We start from the raw sequence: 21,656 nt of genomic DNA on the forward strand, positions 1-21,656 counted from the left end.
CCTTAAAATTAAAGTGCTTTAATTGCCTGGCAAGTCCAACAATAATTCTGAGGCTTAGGTGGTTCTCTTCCTCAGAGGCCACCATCTTTCAAGACTTTCAACACCCCAAGTTCCAAATTCTGTGCCATATTCTTGATAGGAGCCCTTTGGATTTAACTCTGAAGCCAAACAAGCTCCAAATCAGGAAAAATTCAGATTGAGTTCGAAAAATTTTCAGACTATTCCTATTCTACCTAATATAGGTGTCCTAGATGGGATACAAATTTCTGCAGTAACACATACCTGATGAATCTGAAGCCCTATTAAAAGCATCTCCATTTGCTCCTGAAGAAAAGGTATCCTAAAAGAAAATATATTAAACTTAATTATTCACTTTAAATTATAATCAGGACCTGCAACTATGAAAAAAACAGTACTTCCAAAGGGCTACCTTAATTCTTAAATGTAGCTCCTTACAGAATTTCAGACTAAGCACTATACCAGCTGACCATGGTAGTAGTAGTTTAAAAAAAATTACTGCAAAAACTCCCTCAGGTCTTAAATTCAACAAAAGGTGAAAATCTTGTTTTTGCTCCTAAATCAGTAGTAAAATATTATTTCAAAAATATGAGGTTGCCCTAAAAATGAAGGGAGAAAGTGAGCAGATTCTATGGTTCAAACATAGTACGGTATAGTGGGAGAAGTGCTAAATTATCTATCACAACACCTAAATTCTTGTTCAAAGTCACACAGCTAATAAGCAGTCATGGCTCCCTCTACAGCATTACATCTTCACATCAACTTTCTTCATAGCTAAGCATATCCATTTTACCAAAGGGAAAGCTGCCTTGCCACAAGCAGAAAAATCAGATTTTCTTCTAAACAAAACAATTCTCTTATACAAAACAGAAACCAAATATCACAGAGCTGAATGATAATTTTAAAATTCATGACAATCTCTTTAAGGGGACCCAAGACCAATATTTAATGAAGACTGTACAGACTCTTTTTTATTGGCTAACCTTTCTCAATTTTTGTTTTAGAGGAAAATTTTGCACAACAAAAGTCAATGACTTTTTGAAACTCAAGGTAGGGAACTGATTTCCACAAAAGTAATAGCCTTTTTCAGTTGTTCCTATGCCAAATGAACGTGAGTCTAAATCTGACTTCTCTGTTTCAAAACCTGTATAACATATTAAATTGCTTGTTAAAAAACGTATCTGGGGTGAGACACTGGCTTCAGCACTAGGATACCTTGTTATTTTCCCATTCCCTATAAGATGGTCCAGTTATCACTCTAAAACATGTCTTAAGGTCTAAAAATGCATCATTTAAAACTCCCCAGTGCACCATTTTGACACACATAATGAACTTTAAGCACACTACCTTGTCAAATACAGGGACAAAAGATGGTATGTGAGGTTTGAGGATTTCTGTGTCCCAATCTTCATCACCCATGTTGGCCACGAGTTCTACTAAAACAAAAATACAACTATGTCTATCTGACCACAGAACCATATGCCTATTAATTACAAAACCCCAATCTCACATACGAACTTTTAAAATTATTCAATTAGCTCATTTTTGACGCCTTAAAGGGCTGTATAGATGAACTATTTTCATCAGCATTTTGCATCAATAGTACAATAATCCCTACAAGGGGAGCTCAATTCATCTAAGAGACAAACACCCCCACCCCCACCCAATCTCCCAAGGACTACAGGTTCATCCTTTCCACGGGAAATAACTGCAATTCTCTTAAGAGTCACGGACAAAAGGCAAGGGAGAAGTGGGGGGGGGGGGGGGGGGAGTGAGTAGGGGAAGAGGGGGAGGGCGGTGACTCCAGGGCTCCTTTGCAGGAGACTCTGAGTTTCCTCCCCAAGGAGAGCTTGGGCTCCTTGCTACAAGGTAAGCGGGGGAGACAGGTAGGGGGACCTGATGGGTGACATTTGGGGGCCCCCATCCCTTCAGTCCCCGAGAACGGGCGCTGGCGCCGCGCCGGCCTCACCCAGGTCCCCCAGGGGGCGAGGCCTGGGCCTGCTGGCCCCCCGCGATCCCCTATTCGAGGCCGGGCAATGCGGAGCCCCCACCCCGGCCTTCCCTCTTTCCCTTCCCTCCACTGCTGCCATTAGACCACGAAGAGGGGTGAGAGGCAGCGGCGAGGCACGCTGTCCGCCCCGGCCGGACGGTCTGGGGGCCCCTGGTCCCATCTCCTGAGCCGCCTCCTCACCTCCCGCGGTCACAGGTAGCCGCCGCCTCACTGAGCGGTCCCGCCCAAATGCGGTCGGCGCTTAAACCGCCGCACGTGCCGGCGCCCCGGCGGCGTCACGTGCCCCGCCCAAACAACAAATCGCACCGGGCGACGGGCTGCCGCAGCCAATCAGCGCTCGGGCGAGCTTCAACTTGCTTGCCGCCACTGCCCCGCCCGCCCCGCCCGCCCCGCCCGCGCCATTCGAATCCCACACCCTCGAAGCAAAACTTGCCACTGTTTAGCTCTGCTCAATACGGCCCCGGGGGTGGGAGGGGGTGGGGAGGGAAGCTGAGGGGGAGGGGAGGGTGATGAGTGGTTTCCCGCCAGAGCCTTCCCGCGGGCCGTGTGCAGAGGTTCCACCCTGTATGCAAGCCTGGGAAGGTCTCCCATGAGGACCTTCGGTCCCGCAAAACCGTGCGTGCATCCGCAGTTGCCGCTTGTGCATACGTACCGTTAACCAAGCAATTCCAATGCAGGAGAGACGCGGTTGTGGAGGAGAGGGAGCTGGGCCCAAAACCCGGGCCCTGCCCTTTGCTGCTGTACATTCCTGGCCAAGTCATTTAACCTCTAGGGAGCCTCAGCTGACCCCCTCTGACTTAGATGCTGGGTCTACAATAGGTGGACAAAATGTCCTACTCTACAAAGTGTAATTAATGTGAAAAAATGTGAAACGGCAAACTCCAGTCAATATTTTCTTGGGTATTTGAATATGTTTCGCATGAATTTAAGCTTCATATAGCAAAACTGATACACATGGAAGTTCTGTTCAGAGAGCTGAGAAATCTTCTAGTCCAACCCTCTCATTTTGCAAATAAGGTGGGCACACGAGTGCCCACGCTTTCCGTCGTAATTAAAAGTGAAGAGGGGTTTAGGAGGGAGGGAGTTATTGAAATAAAAAGTGTGTTAGTGGGCCGAGGCAGAGGTCTGAGGAGGAAATCAAAGGGGAAAAGTAAACGGAGAGAATGGTTGCTAGGAGGTTGTTTCGTCATCTACAATCTTATTCTGGTAATTAGCATCAGAGTTAGAGCTAAGATTGTGGCCCAGCAATTACACTATGTAGAGTAGACCCTGGATAAGTTTTGCTGTTAAGTCTCATCTACCTCTTAGTGACCCCTTTTGGGATCCTTCTCCAGCTCATTTTACAGATGGGGAAGCTGAGGCATAAAGGGTTAAATGACTTTCACAGGGTCACACAGCTAATGAGAGTGTCTGAGGCTACATTTAAACTCAAAAATGAGGTCTTCCCGGTGCCAAGTGCAGTGCTCTATCCACTGCGCCACCTAGCGGCCTCTCTAACAAAATACTTGATCTACATAGATGGGAAGTTTCTTTTCTATACTAAACCGTATTTTCCTATGTATTTTTTTCACTTCTCTCTCCAATGTCCTCTTTGTAGTGAAGCCACCAGGTGTTAAAATATTCCACAGACTGAATTCTGAGGGTTTTATCAGTTTCTTTGTGGAACTTCTCCACTTGTCCTCTGCAATAAATTAAATTTTAATTAATTAAACTAAATCATAATTGAGATGTGTTCTTTTTCCTTTTCTTCCAGTTTTTATATATTTGAAACATCAATTAAAACTTTGATGTTTAGGGAATCTAAATTCTTTTCTCACTACATTGTTCCCCATTGTGTCCAACAATTTTTAAATTATTCCTTTCCCCAACATGTATAATCTTGGATTTATTTTTTTAATATAAATAAATTTAGGTTCTTTATATGGATCTCTATGGGGGGGAGTTCAATACATTTGCATTTGTTAAAATTGTTAAATTTTACATCTACCATTCCTTGTAAAATTAATTTTGGGAAGAGAATGAAAAATTTCTTATACTGTTTCTTTTTCTAAAGCAAATAAATGTCGTTTAGTATAGGGGAATAAGCACATAATATAGAATTAAAGGAGAACTATAATGGGTGTACCTACAACCCACAACTATTAGTAACCTCCTAACCATGTAGAAGTTACTAAACATTTGAACCTTCCTTTCTTCATCTATAAAATGGGGATGATAAAAGCAATGTATGTAAAGTGCTTTGTAAACCTCAAAGTTTGTAATGTCACATATTTCTATATGTAATAATCTGAAAGTATCTAAAACTCTACAACTCCCCAAAAGGTTGGCAGAGTCACATTCTTCATTCCCTCTTTACCTCTTCAGTCTTTTCTGTTTTTTCTTGGTTTATCTTATTGGTACTATAGACAATGTTGCTTAGTTTAAAGGCATCCTGTCACCAAACTTTATTTAAAGTATTTTTTCTCTCCACTGTTTTTCATTATTTTATGAGGCAATACTAGTCATAATCTTCCACAATCTTTAAAATCCCACACATATGTCTATAAACAATGTTGACAGGGGGTGGCTAGGTGGTACAGTGAATAGACCAAAGGCCCTGGAGTCAGGAGGACCTGAGTTCAAATCTGGACTCAGACACTTAACACTGACTAGCTGTGTGACCTTGGTCAAATCATGTAACCCCAATTGCTCTGCCTTCCCCCTCCAAAAAAAAAGTAAACAATGTTGACTTTGGTTATTTATATCTCTGTTGGAAAGAAGATTAAATGTTTGTTGGCTGAGCTGGAGACCATTCCATTTTGGTCTACAAATATAGCAATTTACATAAATGCCCTAAAAAAATGGTAGTAATCAATAATCCATGTAAAATATCTGTTGTTTGAAAGCTGTCCCATTTGGCAGCAAGGACAGCTTGTTAATAGAGGTCAGATTAGAATTGTTTCAATTAATTCCTGTATCTCCTTCTCATTTTTATTCTTCTAGTTTGAGACTGATTTGATCTTTGCTCTAACAAGATGAGTCTGACTAGACACAGACAATTGATTGGAAATAACTCCTGTATCGGAAACGCATTTTTCTATCTGTTAAAATAAAGTCAATTTCATTTTTTTATAATATTGCACGGTGCTTGCCATATCCAGGGCCACCCAGTTCTCTCCTTGAAGAAATTATTTATGATATCTATATAATGTATAATCATTTGACTTCTCTAATTTCATTGTCCTGAATATATTGTTGGTCATTCTCCCCATGCTCACCTTTGCAGTTTAAGTAAGGAACATTTCCCAACCCACCCTGCACCCCAGCTCCCAAATCTCCCATAGGGATTTATTTTCCCAGACTACTCTCTCCAACTACTGGAGAGAGTCCAACTACTATCATTTTAGTGAATGGTCCTTTTCAAAGTTCCCATCTCTATCTTCTCTTAGAGGGTAGAGAAAGCTGGAAGGCCCCTTTGTTCAAAGTGACAGTGATTTTTTTAACCCAGGGCAAGGGTCTCAGTTTCTCTTGGCTTCTTTTCTCTGCAGTTAGAAATTTTAAAAATAGTTGTTGTTGTTCAGTTGTTCTGACTCTTGGTGACCCCATTTGAGGTTTTCATGGCAGAGATACTAGAGCTATTTACCATTTCCTTCTCCAACTCATTTTACAGATGAGGAAACTGAGGCCAAAAGGGTTAAGTGATTTGCCCAGGGTTACCCAGCTAGTAAGTATCCAAGACCAGATTTGAATTCAGGTCTTCCTGACAACACCTCCTGGTACTCTATCCACTGTGGCACCTAGCTGCCCAAAATGCAGATAACAAAAATCATAAAATGCTCTGAGCCCCCGGGCAATCTTGATTATCATTTCAAGAATGTGTGCTTTGTGCTGGTTGGATATTGTGTCAATTATTCACAGGTTTCTAACTTCTTGGTGACATCTGTAACCATCTTAGGCTGGTAAAATGTGCTTCTTACTAGCTCTAGAGCTTACCACCTGAAAGAAGACCATTAGCTATTTGATGAGTATCCTGGACCAAGGTGAAATGTGAAATGCTTAATTAGTAATATTGACAAACAGTATTATGTTCTGGTGAAACTTAAAATATAAGCCTTTGCAGTAATTGCGACTGTAGGTGGAAATTAAGTTACAGAATGCTGTGTTTTGATTGTCCTAAGTTTAAGATTACTTTCTTTTTTCTCTTTCTAAATTAGTTTTTTTTCTTATCAAACAAATAAACATGATCAAGAAAAATATATTCTCACATTATCCATGTCCCAGAAGGTGTCTCATTCTGCACCTTGAGTCCACTGCCTTTCTGCTAGGAGTTATATGAGTAACAATTATTGTTTTTCAAAGAAGAAATGTAAATAGTTCAGCTTGAATAAGTCCCTTATGATTTCTTTTTCCTGTTTACCTTCTCATTGGTAACATTCTCCATCATTGGTCCTTTGTAATTATAGATCAGAGTTCTTATGACTTTAAGAGTTTATTGTATAAATTATCCTCCTGGGTCTACTCATTTTACTCTGCATCAATTTATATGTCTTCTCAATTTTTTCTTTCTTTTTTTATTTGCTTATTTTTAGTTTTCAACATTCATTTCCACAAGATTTTAAGTTACAAATTTTCTCCCCATCTTTCCCCCTCACCCCAAAATAGTGAGCCTACTGAATACCCCTTCCCCCAGTCTTCTCTCTTTTATATCCTCTCCCATCCCCCCTCTAACTTTCTAGTAGGGCAAGATGGATTTCTATGCCCCAGTGCCTGTACATCTTATTTCCCAGTTGCATGTGAAAAACAATTTTTTTAAACATTTGTTTTTAAAAACTTTGATTTCCAGATTTTTTTCCTTTCTTCCCTTCTCACTCACCCCCACTGGGAAGATAAGCAATTCAATATAGGTTGTACATGTGTAGTTACACAAAACATTTCCATAGTAGATATATTGTGAAAGACTAACTATATTTCCCTCTATCCTATCCCGCCCCCCACTTATTCTGTTTTCTACTTTGACCTATCCCTTTTCAAAAGTGTGTGCTTCTAACTACCCTGTCCCTTAATCTGCCTTCCCTTCTAACATCCCCTCTCTAATCCCCTTCCCCCCTACTTTCCTGTAGGGTAAAATACCCAAATGAGTGTGTATGTTATTCCCTCCTTAAACCAAATTCAATGAGAGTAAGGTTGACCCATTCCCTTTCACCTTCCTGTTCTTCACCTCTATTGTAACAGTTTTCTCTTGACTCTTTTATATAAGATAATTTACCCTAATCTATCTCTCCCTTTCTGCTTCTCCCAATATATTCCTCTCTCACCTCTTAATTTTATTTTCTAGATATCATCCCTTTATATTCAACTCATCCTGTGCCTTCTGTCTATGTATACATGAACATACAAATGCTCACACTCACATATATATTTATATAGACATACATCCTCCTATATATATTCCCTTCAGGTATCCTCACACTGAGAAAAGTCTTATGAGTTACAATTATTGTTTTTCCAAGTAGAAATGTAAATAGTTCAGTTTTAATAAGTTCCTAATGATTTCTTTTTCCTGTTTACCTTCTCATGCTTCTCTTGCTTCTTGTATTTGAAAGTCAAATTTTCTGTTCAACTCTGGTTTTTTCATCAAGAATGCTTGAAAGTTCTCTATTTCATTGAATAACCATATTTTTCCCTGAAGCATAATACTCAGTTTTTCTGGGTAGGCGATTCTTAGGTTTAATCCCAGCTCCTTTGACCTCCAGAATATCATATTCCAAGCCCTTCAGTCCCTTAATGTAGAAGCAGCTAGATCTTGTGTTATACTAATTGTGTTTCCACAATATTCAAATTGTTTCTTCCTGGCTTCTCATAATATTTTCTCCTTGACCTGGGAACTCTGGAATTTGTCTATGATATTCCTAGGTGTTTTCTTTTGGGGATCTTTTTCAAGAGGTGATTGGTGAATTCTTTCAATTTCTATTTTTCCCTCTGGTTCTAAAGCATCAGGGTAATTTTCCTTGAGAATTTCTTGAAGGATGATTTCTAGGCTCTTTTTTTGATCATGGCTTTCAGGTAGTCAAATAATTTTTAAATTATCTCTCCTGGATCTATTTTCCAGATCAGTGGTTTTTCCCATGAGATATTTCACAGTCTTCTATTTTTTTCATTTGTTTGGGTCTGTTTAATAGTATCTTGATTTCTCATAAACTCATTAGCTTCCATTTGTTCCAATCTAATTTTGAAGGAATTATTCTCTTCAATGAGTTTTTGAAATTCCTCTTCCATCTGGAAAATTTGGCTTCATAAGGCATTCTTCTCCTCAGTGGCTTTTTGGGCCTCTTTTGCCATTTGAGCTAGTCTATTTTTTAAGGTATTGTTTTCTTCAGTATTTTTTGGGTCTCCTTTAGCAGGCTGTTTACTCTCTTTTCATGATTTTATCGCATCACTCTCACTTCTCTTCCCAATTTTTCCTCCACTTCTCTTACTTGATTTTCAAATCCTTCTTGAGATCCTCCATGGCCTGTAATCAATTCATATTTTTCTTGGAAGCTTTTGATGCAGGAGATTTTACTTTGCTGACTTCTTCTGGTTCCATGTTTTGATCCTTTTTGTCCCCAAAAAAGGATTCCGTGGTCTGATTGCGCTTCCTCTGCTTGCTCATCTTGACAGCCAATTACTTGACTGTTGAGCTCTTTGCCACAGTAGAACTCTGCTTCCAGAGTGTAGACCTTTGTTCCAAATCGCTGGGGTTTTCACAAATATTCTCAGAGGTCTGAGGAGGGTGCCCTCTTTGCAGCTGCCATAAGCTCTGGCTCACTGGCCACACCCCCCAGGACCACCACCCAAGACTGCAACCCAGATCCAAGCAGGACAAAGCAAGATAGATTACCCCCTGAATGGTCACTTATTCCCCCTATGATCTGTAGGCCAGGAGCTCTGGAGGCAGCTGACACACCTCCACCACCTCTCGCCCTGGGGGCAGGGGCTGGACTGCACTCTTTGGTCACCTAGTTCCAACAGAGTTCCCCACTGAACTTTTAATTTGTCTTTGGCGTTTATGGGTTGAGAAGTCTGGAAACCACCACAGCTGATGGTGATTCACTCTCCTGAAGTCTGCTCCAGCCAGTTTGGGCTGCAGGTTGGGCCACCTGGGGCTCAGCACCACTCATGCGGGACTGCATTCGGCTCCCAGTCTTATGTGATAGACCCTTTCTGTTGACCTGCCAGGCTAGCTTCAGTGGGAGATTTGTTTCTCTCTGTCACTTTGTGGGTTCTGTAGCTCTAAAATTTGTTTAAAGTCATATTTTACAGGTATTGGAGGTGGTTGTGGCTGGAGCTCACAGAGTTTCCTGCTTCTACTCCACCATCTTGGCTCTGCCTCCCTTTCTTCTCAATTCTCTGAAATAATTTATTTCATTATTTCGGACAGTTCAACAATATTCTATTATATTCAAATACCATACATTGTTCAGTCATTGCCCAGCTAATGGGTGTCCCCCTCAGTTTCCAATTCTTTGCCATCACAAAGAACTGTTATAAATCCTTTTTATATACCCATGTTTTTCCTCTTTCTTTGATTTGTTTAGAACATGAATTTCGTAAAGCTATCACTAGGTGAAAGGGCATGCATAATTTAGTGATTTGAGTGGTATTGTTCCAAAGTGCCTTCCTGGTTGGTTAGAACAATTAACCAAGCCAGCAATAGTTCATTAGCGTTCTTATTTTCTCTCACCACCTCCAACATTTATCATTTTTCTTTTTTTGTCAGTTCTATCAATCTGATGAGGGTAAGGTAGAACCTCAGTAAAACGTTGTTTTGAATTATATTTCTCTAATTATTAATTATTTGGAGCATTTTTATATGACTATGTTGACAGTTTTGATTTCTTCTCTTGAGAATTGCCTATTCATATCTTCTAATTATCAGTTTCGGGAATGGTTCTTATTCTTAGAAACTTGTGTGAATCCTTTATATAGCTTAAAAATATCCAGAGAAATGTCGCAGAGAAACACTGTAAATATTTTTCCAGTTAATTATCTTCCTCCTAATATCAGGCATTTTCATTGCTTCCTGTATCAGAATAAATTAACTGTCCCATAGCTAATTTATATTCTTCTTTGAGTATCTCTTTTACTTTCCCACTTGTGGAGACACAGACATGAACCATATGTTTTACTGTAATTAGCTTTGTCCCAGTTATTCAAGGCTGGAGGTTCATGAGCAAGCCAAGTAATGTGAGAATGGGGAGCTTAATTCTTCTATTTATAAGAAGACTCTCCCTAGCAATGAACCTATTACAGGATTGCATGGCTGGAAACAGGCCTGGGAGGATCATACTTCCAGTTTCAGTTTCTTAGGGTTAGACATTGAAATCACTAAGTATTAACTATGGGTTGATTTTGTTTGGAAGATCTCATCAAGCTCTTACTAAATCTCTACCTCATCCTCTACAACAGATATTAGTGCATAAGCTACAATTATCTTCATGGTGGTCTTCTTACACATAATTATCATGAGTTCTGCAATACAAGAGGATCAAATATCCCATTAAATAATGTTTTTTATTGCCCTTGGACATATGACCAAATCTACCAATGCCTTCATTTATCTCTCCAAGGTGAATCTGTGAGTGATCCTTTCTGTTCAGTTGTAACTTCCTTTTATCTTCAGGTTTCATTCAGAATATGAATATTAAGATTGATAGAATTCAGTTTCTCAAGTATTATGTTCAATTGTTGGTTATTAGACAAAGATTTCACATCTAGCCTATCCACAGCTAAGTTCATCTTCTTGGACAGCCTAAAAGTCATGATCCATCACCCAAGAGCCAGGGAGTCTTTCTGTACTCAACTAGACTGATTCTCAGACAGAAAACATAGTTTGTTTCTAGGGCCATACTCAAAGCCTTTCTAGCATGGTAGAACCTACCACAGCTTTTACACCATTGGCATAGCCTTTAAGAATTCACCTCCAGGGGCATCTTGGTGGCCCAATGAATAGAGAACTGGCCCTGGAATCAGGAGGACCTGAGTTCAAATCTGGCCTCAGACACTTAACACTTACTAGCCATGTGACCTTGGGCAAGTTACTTAACCCCAATTGCCCTCCCCTCCCCCCTCAAAAAAAAAAAAGAATTCACCTCCATATTACAGTGAGGTATTAGAACATTTTAGAGATTATCTGTATTGCCCTTTCACTTATTTTTGTAGTTATTATTCAACATTTCTTTTAAAAATTTTATCAGTGGGGGGGTGGAGCCAAGATGGTAAATAGAAACAGGACTTCCACCCAGCTCCAGCTTCCATCTCCTCCAATACATGTAAAAAATTACTCTACAGAAACTTTAGAGCTACAGAACCCACAAGGTGACAAAGTGAAACAAATCTCCTGCTGAAGGAAGCCCGGCAGGATGGCAGGAAGGGTCTATCACAGCACACTGGGAGCTAAGCGCAGTCCCAACTGAGATGAGATTTTAGCTCCAGGGCACCCCAACCAGCTGCGGCTGGAGTGGACTTTGGGACAGTGGCTCACCAGCAGCTATAGCGGTTTCCAGACTTCACAGTCCACAAATGCCAAAGACAAAGTGGAACTTTGTTCCAACAGGGGGAGCATGGTCCAGCTGCTACCCCCAGAGTGAGAAGGGGAGAAGGGGCGGTGGCTGCAGCTGCTACCGCATGGCTGCTTCTGGAGATCCTGGCCTGCAGATTGTAGGGGGACCAAGAGACCATTCAGAGGGTAATTACTCTTGCTTTGACCTGCTTGGATCCAGATCACGGTCTTGGTTAATGGTCCTGGAGTGTGTGTCCAGTGAGCCAGAGTGTGTTGGGGCTGTACAGAGGGTGCCTATCTAATAGCTCTGGTAGCTGCAAAAAAACCCCAGTAATTTGGGACATAGCTATCTCCATTTTGGAAGCAGAGTTCTACTGTGGCAAAGAGCTCAAAAGTCAAGTAATTGGCTGGCAAGATGAGCAAGCCAAGGAAACGTAATCAAACAATAGATTCCTTTTTGGGGGACAAAAATGATCAAGGCATGGAGGGGGAGGAAGACAGTGAAGTCAGAATTTCTGCATCAAAAGCCTCTAAGAAAAATATGAATTGGTTACAGGCCATGGAAGAGCTCAAGAAGCTCAAGTTAAGATAATCAAGTAAGAGAAGTGGAGGAAAACTTGGGAAGAGAAATGAGAATGATGCAAGAAAATTATGAAAAGAGAGTCAACAGCCTGCTAAAGGAGACTCAAAAAATACAGAAGAAAATAACACCTTAAAAATAGACTAACTCAAATGGCAAAAGAGGCCCAAAAAGTCAGTGAGGAGAGGAATGCTTTAAAAAGCTAAGTTTGAAAGATGAAAAAGGACCTTCAAAAAGTCACTGAAGAAGCTTTTCAATTTCATGTAGTCAAAATTATCCATTTTACATTTTATAATGTTCTCTAATTCTTGTTTAGTCATAAAGTCTTTCCCTCTCCACAAGTCTGATAGGTAAACTATTCCTTGTTTTGGGAGACTGCTTACAGTATCAACCTTTATACCTACATCATGCACCCAATTTAGACTTGATTTTGGTATATGATGTTAGATAATGGTCTATGCCCAGTTTCTGCCATACTATATTCCAGTTTTCCCAGCAGTTTTTGTCAAATGGTGAGTTCTTATCCCAAAAACCAGGGTCTGGGGGTTTATCAAACAATATATTACTATAGTCATTGACTTCTGAATCTCATGTGCCTAATCTATTCCATTGATCCACTCCTCTATTCCTCAGCCAGTACCAAGTAGTTTAGATGACTGCTGCTTTATAATACAGATTGAAATCTGGTATAGCTAGTCTACCTTCCCTAGCATTTCTTTTCATTAATTCCCTTGATATTCTGGACCGTTTATTCTTCCAAATGAATTTTGTTACTATTTTTTCTAGCTCTATAAAGTAGTTTTTTGGTAAATTAATTGGTATGGCACTAAATATATAATTTAATTTAGATAAAATTGTCATTTTTATTATATTAGCTCAACCCAGCCACGAGCAATTGATATTCTTCCAATTAGTTAGATCTGACTTTATTTGTGTGAAAAGTGTTTTGTAGTTGTGGTCATATAGGTCCTGGGTTTGTTTTGGCAGGTAGATTCCCAAATATTTTATAATGTCTACAGTAACTTTAAATGAGATTTCTCTTTCTATATCTTGCTATTGAATTTCATTGGAAATATATAGGAATGCCGAGGATTTATGTGGGTTTATTTTATATCCTGCAACTTTGCCAAATTTATTTATTGTCTCAAGTATTTTTTTACTTGATTCTCTAGGATTCTCTAAGTATATCATCGTATTATCTGCAAAGAGTGATAGCTTGGTCTCTTCTTTGCCTAATTTGATTCCTTTGATTTCTTTTTCTTCTCTAAAAGCTTCTGTACAAACAAAGCCAATGTAACCAAGATTAAGAGGGAGGTGGGAAATTGGGAAAGAATCTTTACAACCTATGTCTCTGACAAAGGACTCATTTCTAAAATATACAGAGAATTGAGTCAAATTTATAAGAATACACGTTATTCCCCAATTGATAAATGGTCAAAGGATATGAACAGGCAGTTTTCAGAGACAGAAATTAAAGCTATCTATAAGCACATGAAGAAATGCTCTAATTCACTATTGATTAGAAAAATGCAAATCAAAACAACTCTGAGGTACCACATTTCACCAGTCAGATTGGTTAAGATGACAAACAGGAAAATGATAAATGCTGGAGAGGATGTGGGCAAATTGGAACACTAATGCATTGCTGGTGGAGTTGTGAACTGATCCAGCCTTTCTGGAGAGCAATCTGGAATTATGCCCAAAGGGCTATAAATACTTTCATACCCTTTGATCCACCAATACCACTCCTAGGGTTATATCCCAAAGAGATCATAGAAGTGGGAGAAAGACCCATATGTACAAAAATGTTTATAGCAGCTCTTTTTGTGGTGGCAAAGAATTGGAACTTAAGGGGGTGCCCATCAACTGGGGAATGGCTGAACAAGTTGTAATATATACATGTTATGGAATACTATTGTGCTATAAGAAACAAGGAGCAGACGGTCTTCATATTTACCTGGAGAGTCTTATACAAACTGATGCTGAGTGAGAAGAGTTTATATCCAGGTGGAAGCAAAATACCTGATCTTTTTCCTTCTCTTATTTGGTTTTATGTCCTCTTTACCATTTTTCATTCCATCTGATACAATCCATCTTTATAAACTGACTAATATATAATGTGAAAATATTTACAGATCCTATACTTGACTATATGCCGCCATGGTGGGGGGGGGGGGGAAAGGGGGGGGACAAAATGTGAAACTCAAGGAATTGTGGAATTGAATCCTGTAAACTAAAAGGAAACAAATTTATTTTTAAAAATTAAAAATAAATAAAACAATTTTAAAAAGTCACTGAAGAGAATAATTCCTTCAGAATTAGATTGGAGCAATTGGAAGCTGATGATTTTGTGAGAAATCAAGATACTATAAAACAGATCCAAACAAATGAAGGGATAGGGGGCAAGGTGAAGTATCTCACTGGAGGGACCACTGACCTGGAGAGTGGATCCAGGAGAGATAGTTTAGGAATTATTGGTCTACCTGAGGGCTGTAATCAAGAAAGGAGTCTGGACACCATCTTTCAAGAAATTATCAGGCAAAATTGCTTTGATATTCCGTAACCAGAAGGCAAACTAGAAATTGAAAGAATTCACTGATTGCCTCTTGAGAGGGATCCCAGGAAGAAAACTCCTAGGAATGTTGTAGCCAAATTCCAGAGTTCACAGGTCAGGGAAAGGGTGCTGCAGGCAGTCAGGAAGAAGTGATTTGAGTATTGTGGAAACACAATCAGGATGATGCAGGCAGGACCTGGCAGCTTCTACACTGGGGGACCGAGGGGCTTGGGATATGATACCCTGGAGGTCAAAGGAGCTGGGACTAAAACTGGGAATCACCTACCCAGCAAAACTGAATATAATGCTACAGGGGAAAATATGGTCATTCAATGAAATAAAGAATGTTCAAGCATTCTTGATGAAAAAACCTGAGCTGGACAGAATATTTGACTTTCAAATGCAAGAAGCAAGAGAGGCATGAGAAGATGAACAGGAAAAAGAAATCATAAGGAACTTATTAAAGTTGAACTATTTACATTCCTACATGGAAAAACAGTAATTGTAACTCATAAGACTTTTCTCAGTGTGAGGATACCTGAAGGGAATATATATGTATATATAGGAGGATATATGTCTATATAAATATATATGTGAGTGTGGGCATTTGTATGTTCATGTATACATAGACAGAGGGCACAGGATGAGTTGAATATGAAGGGATGATATCTAGAAAATAAAATTAAGAGGTGAGAGAGGAATTTATTGGGAGAAAAGGAAAGGGAGTGATAGATTAGGGTAAAGTGTCTCATATAAGAGTCGAGAGAAAACGGTTACAATGGAAGGGAAGAGCAGGAAGGTGAAAGGGAATGGAACAACCTGATTCTCATTGAATTTGGCCTAAGAAGGGAATAACATACACACTCAATTGGGTATCTTATCCTACAGGGAAACAGAAGGGTAAGGGATAAGAGGGGGGAGGATAGAAGGAAGGGCAGATTGGGGAAGAGGGTAGTTAAAAGCAAACATTTTTGAAAAGGGATAGGGTCAAATGAGAAAATATAATAAGTAGGGGGGCAGGATAGGATGGAGGGAAATGTAGTTATTGTTCCACAGTATAACTACTATGGAAATGATTTGGGTAACTACACATGTACAATGTATATTGAATTGCTTATCTTCCCAGTGGGGTTGGGAAAGGGGGGAAGAAGGGATCTAGAACTCAAAGTTTTTTAAACAAATGTTTAAAAATTGGTTTTTTACATGCAACTGGGAAATAAGATATAAAGGTACTAGGGTATAGAAACCCATCTTGTCCTACTAGAAAGTTAGGGGGTTTGAAGGAGGAAGATATAAGAGAGAACAGATTAGGGGAAGGGATATTCAGTAGGCTTGCTATTTGGAGGGGTAGGGGAAAGACAAGGAGAGAAAAAATTGTAACTCAAAAATCTTGTGGAAATGAATGTTTAAAACTAAAAATAAATAAATTTTAAAAATTTTTTTATCAATATCTACATGAATTTCTCAGTATTCCTCTCTATTTAATCCTCCCTTGTGATAAAAAAAATTAAGCAAAACCCCAAACAACAGAGACTTTATCTGACAGAGTATGCTGCATTCTGTACTTACAGTTCCCTACCTCTCTACCTACAGAATGAAAACATTCTATTTCATCATTTTCTTAAATAAACAGAAGGAAAGCAGAAGGAACACAGGTGAATAGTACTGCTTTTAAAGTAACAGACCAAATATATACACAAAAGGAAAAACAAGCTGTACAAAATAAAGATTTGCTTTCATATGTGATCTTCATCATCTGCTCTACTTTGTTTATGGAGATCCCTATTTTACTTGGTGGTTGGTAGGTTTAGAATGAAAAAAAATGCATCAAACTATAGAATGTAAGTTGATTTAATAAGTAATAACCTGCTAAAAGTTTTGTCAAAGTTTGGATTTATTCCTTCATTGAAATCCCAGTGCTATGACAATGTAAATATGATGTCTAAAATCAAACATGCAAAACTAAATTGAAGAAAATGGGAGCGAAAAAAATATGTTCCCATCACTTGTGCTCCAGGATCAGTACTGATCAATGAAATTCATCTGAGTTCCCCTACCTTCCAGTACTGTTCTCATTTGCATTCTTAAAGTCATTTTATCTTTTGTTCTCTTGATTCTACTCCCTTCATTCTGTACCAGTTCATGTGAGTCTGCATATATTTCTCTGAATTCTTCATATTGTATATTTATACAGCACAATATTACATTACATTCATATGCCACAATTTGTTCAACCATTCTCCCAATCAATGGGTACCCACTTTGTTTCCAGTTTTTTTTTTACCACAAAGAGTGATGCTATAAATATTTTGTCATGAGACATTGATCTCCTTTCTGTCTTTGTCCTCCTTGGACTATATGCCCAACAATGAGATAGATGGGTGTGGTATGGGCACATTATTTACTAGGGTCCCTATCATGTAAGCTGGGGTGGTTTTTCTCTAAAAGGGAGGGAAGCTGTACCCAACTTGGTTGGTGGATTTGGTCGGTTCAGCCACTGATAGTTTTCTGGTTGCCTAGGCCATAAAATGGCGGGCAGAAGAGGATTCAACGCCCTTTAGACTTGACAGATTTTCTGCTGCCATCCAACATATCTCAAGACAAAGGTGTCTGAAGCTACCTAAATCAGTGCTATATCCTTGCTGAGTATGCTTTCCATGATACTGTCAAGTAAATTTCTTTTTTGTTAAGTGTTTAATAATCTATAAGTCTTTCATATTTTGTTCCAATCTTGAACCTAAACCACCAGCCAGACAGGGTTTAATTTGAACCTGCCCCAGAACAATGGATCAAACCATATAAGCTATAATGGTCACTTAATGATATATCTATCTTTCTTTGGCCCTTCTATCTTTTTTCTGAAAACTAACATCAACAATTTGACCAATACAACATGGGTTATTTTTATCAGAAAGTGATGCATTAAGTATGTTTTGCATGACTGCACATGTATAACCTAAATCAAATTCTGTATCATCTAAATGAGGGAGAAGGGAAAGAATTTAGAATTTAAAATTTAAAAAAATAAATGTTAAAATTGTTTTTACATGTAATTGAAAAAATAATATACTTAATTTTAAAAAAGATATATTAAGATGATAATCATAGTTGAAAAATATCCATTGTTCAAAGTGTTCAGAACTCTGGGATGTCTATGTCAGAGTTTGAGAATGTTAAGAAAGGGGGAGTACTTGTGTGCCCAAGACAGAGAGGAAACATAGCTCAGTTTCATTAAAGATTTAAGTGTAACAGGGCCGTTGGTGCATGCCCAGATCACCTAACATGGAGGCATCCTGCTTTTCTGACCACCTGGGTGGAAATAGGACTCCGTTGATTGACTGTGTAGCCAGAACAGGCTGCCATACTGGGACAATCTCTCTTGATCTTTCAGGTATGTGTGGAGATCATAGTTCACCCACAATGGGTACCAGGAACTGAACCAGGAAGGGAGATTTCTTCTACCCAGTTCCTTTTATCCCAGCTCAGGGTCTGGGGATGTTTCTATTTCTAATTTGTTTTGTATGTCCTTCTAGCTTCAGATGCAGACAATAATCTCCCCAGGTCTGCAGAGTTAGAATGACAGTGATCTTGGAGCCAGGATTCCAGGCAGGATGTTGAAGCCAAACAGCCCAGGAGGGAAACCCAGAGAAGCCAGAATGCCTGGGACTCAAGCCCAAGGGGGAATTCAGGATTTGAAATTTGAGACTATGCTCTATAGGAACTGAGTTAAAATGTAGTCCCATTCTGCTCCTCAGAGTCTGAGGTGGTATCAGGACAGGGGGATTTTGCCTTCTACATTTTATGGAGTAAGTTTGTATAATTTTGATTACTTCCTTGAAATTAATATTTCTTTGTAAAAGCTAATCTGAATGTTAGTAGATAAATGGAACTGTGGTATAGGGAACCACCTCTTACATTTAAGGGAACATCAGTGGGTTCTATAGCCATTTGCAGAGAGCCTAGACACCCCTCAATCCCTGGGGAAAGGGGAAAGCTACAACATACCTGCCCTTCAGGAAGTGGGAGCCAAAGTGGTCAAGTACTACATAAGGATGGAAGCTGATGGCATAAATTTGAAAAACTCACTCCACCCTACTTAAAGTGATAAGACACTTTGCCCCTATTTCTTTAACAAGTAAGAACATATTCAGTTATTCATTAGATGTGAACAAATTCTGTTGTTACATGTGAACATACCTAGATGTGACAAGATATCTGTTCAGGTTGGCTTCAGGATTTGGTCATGTCATCAGGGGGGACTGTATAAAACCATTAGACTAAATGGAAACAGATTCAAGCAAGCAGCAAGACAGGAAATAGCATTCTAATCATACCCCTAAGAAAAATAATCAATCAGCCTTCTCACCCACCCTTGGCCAGAAGAAGATCTTGTGGTCATGATTCAGGCTTTTTTCTTTTTCTTTTGCTTTTTGGAGGGCAATTGGGGTTAAGTGACTTGCCCAAGGTCACATGGCTAGCTTTTATGCCAAGTGTCTGAGGCCAGATCTGAACCCAGGTCCTCTTGACTCCAGGGCCTGTACTCTATTCACTGTGCCACCTAGCCACCCCATGATTCAGGCTTTTTATCAGCATCTTAGCAACTTCCCAGGGAAAGAAGTAACTGATGGCAGTGTCTGCATCAGAAGCCAAAAACATATTTTCATGAATAGTCAAGTCTCTACAAAGATCCAGGCAGAAAACATTACATTGTACCTAGGAGGAAAGGTACTTAGAGGAACTGTGAGTTACTGCTTTGGCACTAAGCTTAAGACTTCTTTCCATTGGACTATGCATATACTTATAGGAAAGCATGTCTCAGACTCTTGGGGGATGTTTGTACTGACTGCTCTTAGTAAATAGTCCTTTCTAAGAAACTAATTAAATCCTGGCTGACTAATAAATAACTCATAATAATGATGGGAAGCACCCCAGTGGAGGTTTGTGAGTTATGAAATAAGAAAGATGCTCCCCTAACCCTAACTGTGAGAGAAGACGTAGGGGCCATACTCTGGGGACCTGATTTGTCAGTATAAGCAAGAATTGGGATAGTTACCTCAAAGCACAGATAAATACAGTAAATCACCACAGAGATAATGCAGATACACTATACAGATAAATACAATAAATCCAAGTATATACCATGTTTCCCCGATAATAAGACACTGTCTTCTTATTTTTTTGGACAGAAAAACACCAGAGGGCTTATTTTCAGGGGAGGGCTTATTTTAATGAACATTGACAGCAATTTTAATAAACAGGTAAATGTGAACAAAAAAATGTACCTTTATTCAGTAAGCAAATCACTGGGGAAGAACAGGATGACACGCTCACTGCTGCAGCTCTGATTGGATGCAGCTCGGAGCGCGGCGTGCGGTTCACCGGGGGGGGGGAGACGGTGCATACAGAGGGTACCGTAATGTAGCGTGTAGCGCAGGGGATCACCTTCACTATAGTAGCAATCTCAATAGGGCTTATTTTCGGGGGAGGGCTTATTTTAGAGGAATCTTACACAGTAAGGGGAGGGCTTATTTTCGGGATAAGTCTTATTATCGGGGAAACACGTGTATGAATTAATTTCCAGAGTCAGAGAGAACTACTGATGGTGATGGGAGTAGGGGGAAGAGTTCGCTCAAGAAAGGCCTTGCGCAGAAAGTGGTGCCTGAGCTGAACTTTGAAGGAAGATAAGGAAATTAAGGAGTTTATTCTAAACACAGGAGGAAGGCCTGTGTAAAGGCATGGAGACATAAAGTTATGTAAAGGGGCCATCAAATAGGCCAATTTAACTATAACAAAGTTCATAAAGAGAAGTTACATGAAATGAGATTGGGAAAGAGTGACTGCTCTTCTTTTACCGTCATGTCCACCAGCTTCTACCTGATATGCAAGACAAATCCATGTCAAGCCAAACCAGGAAGTGTTCAGACAGAGTTATAACCAGAGGCAGAGCTGATGGCTAGGGACTGAATTCAGAAGGGAATGATCAAAACCTGAACAACAACTTCAAATATCAACAACAAATTCTGTTTAACGGCTCATTTTTAAAGTAGCCTGCCATAACATTCTGGGATCACTACTCAGATGTCCCATCCAACTTTATCACCTCCTTCCACCTAACTTAAACTCATTTACCACATGCATTTAATTCAGGCTTCTGCTAAAGAAATTACTAATGAAAACAAAGAATCACAGAATTTCAGAGTAGGAAGGAACCTTAGAGTTCACCTTGTCCAAATTGTCCTGAGCAGATGCACCTAGACATCATCCCAGACAAGTGTCATTCAGCTTTTCTAGGGAAACTTCCACTGTTGGGAAGCCCATTGCTTTCCAAAGTTGTTTGGGGTAGCTTTAGGAAGTATTTTTGTTACATTTAACTGAAATCTATTTCTGTGCAACTTCCACCCATTAAGCTTAGTTTTGACTTCTGAAGCCAAACAGAACAAGTTTAATCTCTTTTCCACATGTCAAATATTCAAATGCAGATTTGTAATAATGGTTATTGAGAAACTGAAACCATGCCAATCTCATTTTATTCCCTGGACCTTTTCCTACCTAATTAAGAGCCTAATAAGAGCCTCAGCCTGGTGTTGGTTGTTACAGACCAGCCTGAAAGAATGAAGGATTGTGATGGAGTAAGTAAGATTGAAAAGTCTGAGTGGCCAAGGGAGCGTTTGTGCAGAATAATCCAGGAGGAAAGAGTCTAGGTAATGTCTGGAAAGAGTGAGTAGGGACTTCTCATCAGATGGCTGAGTAATAAGAAAGCCAGGAGTGTCACCTCCTCACAAAACCCCTGTAAAACCCTTAGGTGTCACTGGCAGACAATTTATCAATAATTGTCAATGGGGAGTCCCACATTCACCCATGGGAAATAGGGGATTAGGTTCCAAAAACCTGTAATCTTTCACTAGAGATTGCTGAAAATATACTTTTCTGCATATAGTTCTTTATTACCTTCTATGTGCCAGGCACTGTCCTA

General features: G+C 39.5%; 1 protein-coding gene across 4 annotated transcripts in view; it reads right to left on the reverse strand.

Annotated features, from left to right (window-relative positions):
* Positions 1-1,451, reverse strand: part of DDX4 (DEAD-box helicase 4) — a 69,318-nt gene extending 67,867 nt beyond the window's left edge. For 2 of the 4 annotated variants that reach the window (XM_069096494.1, XM_069096493.1), the window contains exons 1-2: positions 1,366-1,437; positions 283-340 (exon numbers count right to left, since the gene is read on the reverse strand). In XM_069096494.1, the coding sequence (XP_068952595.1) occupies positions 283-340; positions 1,366-1,437 (130 nt within the window). Of the gene's footprint in view, positions 1-278; positions 341-1,365 lie in introns of all 4 variants that reach the window. The other 2 variants (XM_069096492.1, XM_069096495.1) reach the window with 2 other exon arrangements.
* Between the last annotated feature and the right edge of the window lie 20,205 nt (positions 1,452-21,656).

The sequence above is a fragment of the Petaurus breviceps genome, unplaced genomic scaffold (assembly GCF_028583685.1).
Source record: "Petaurus breviceps papuanus isolate PSGF00001 unplaced genomic scaffold, PetGlider_PUasm1.0 229, whole genome shotgun sequence".
NCBI lineage: Eukaryota > Metazoa > Chordata > Mammalia > Diprotodontia > Petauridae > Petaurus > Petaurus breviceps.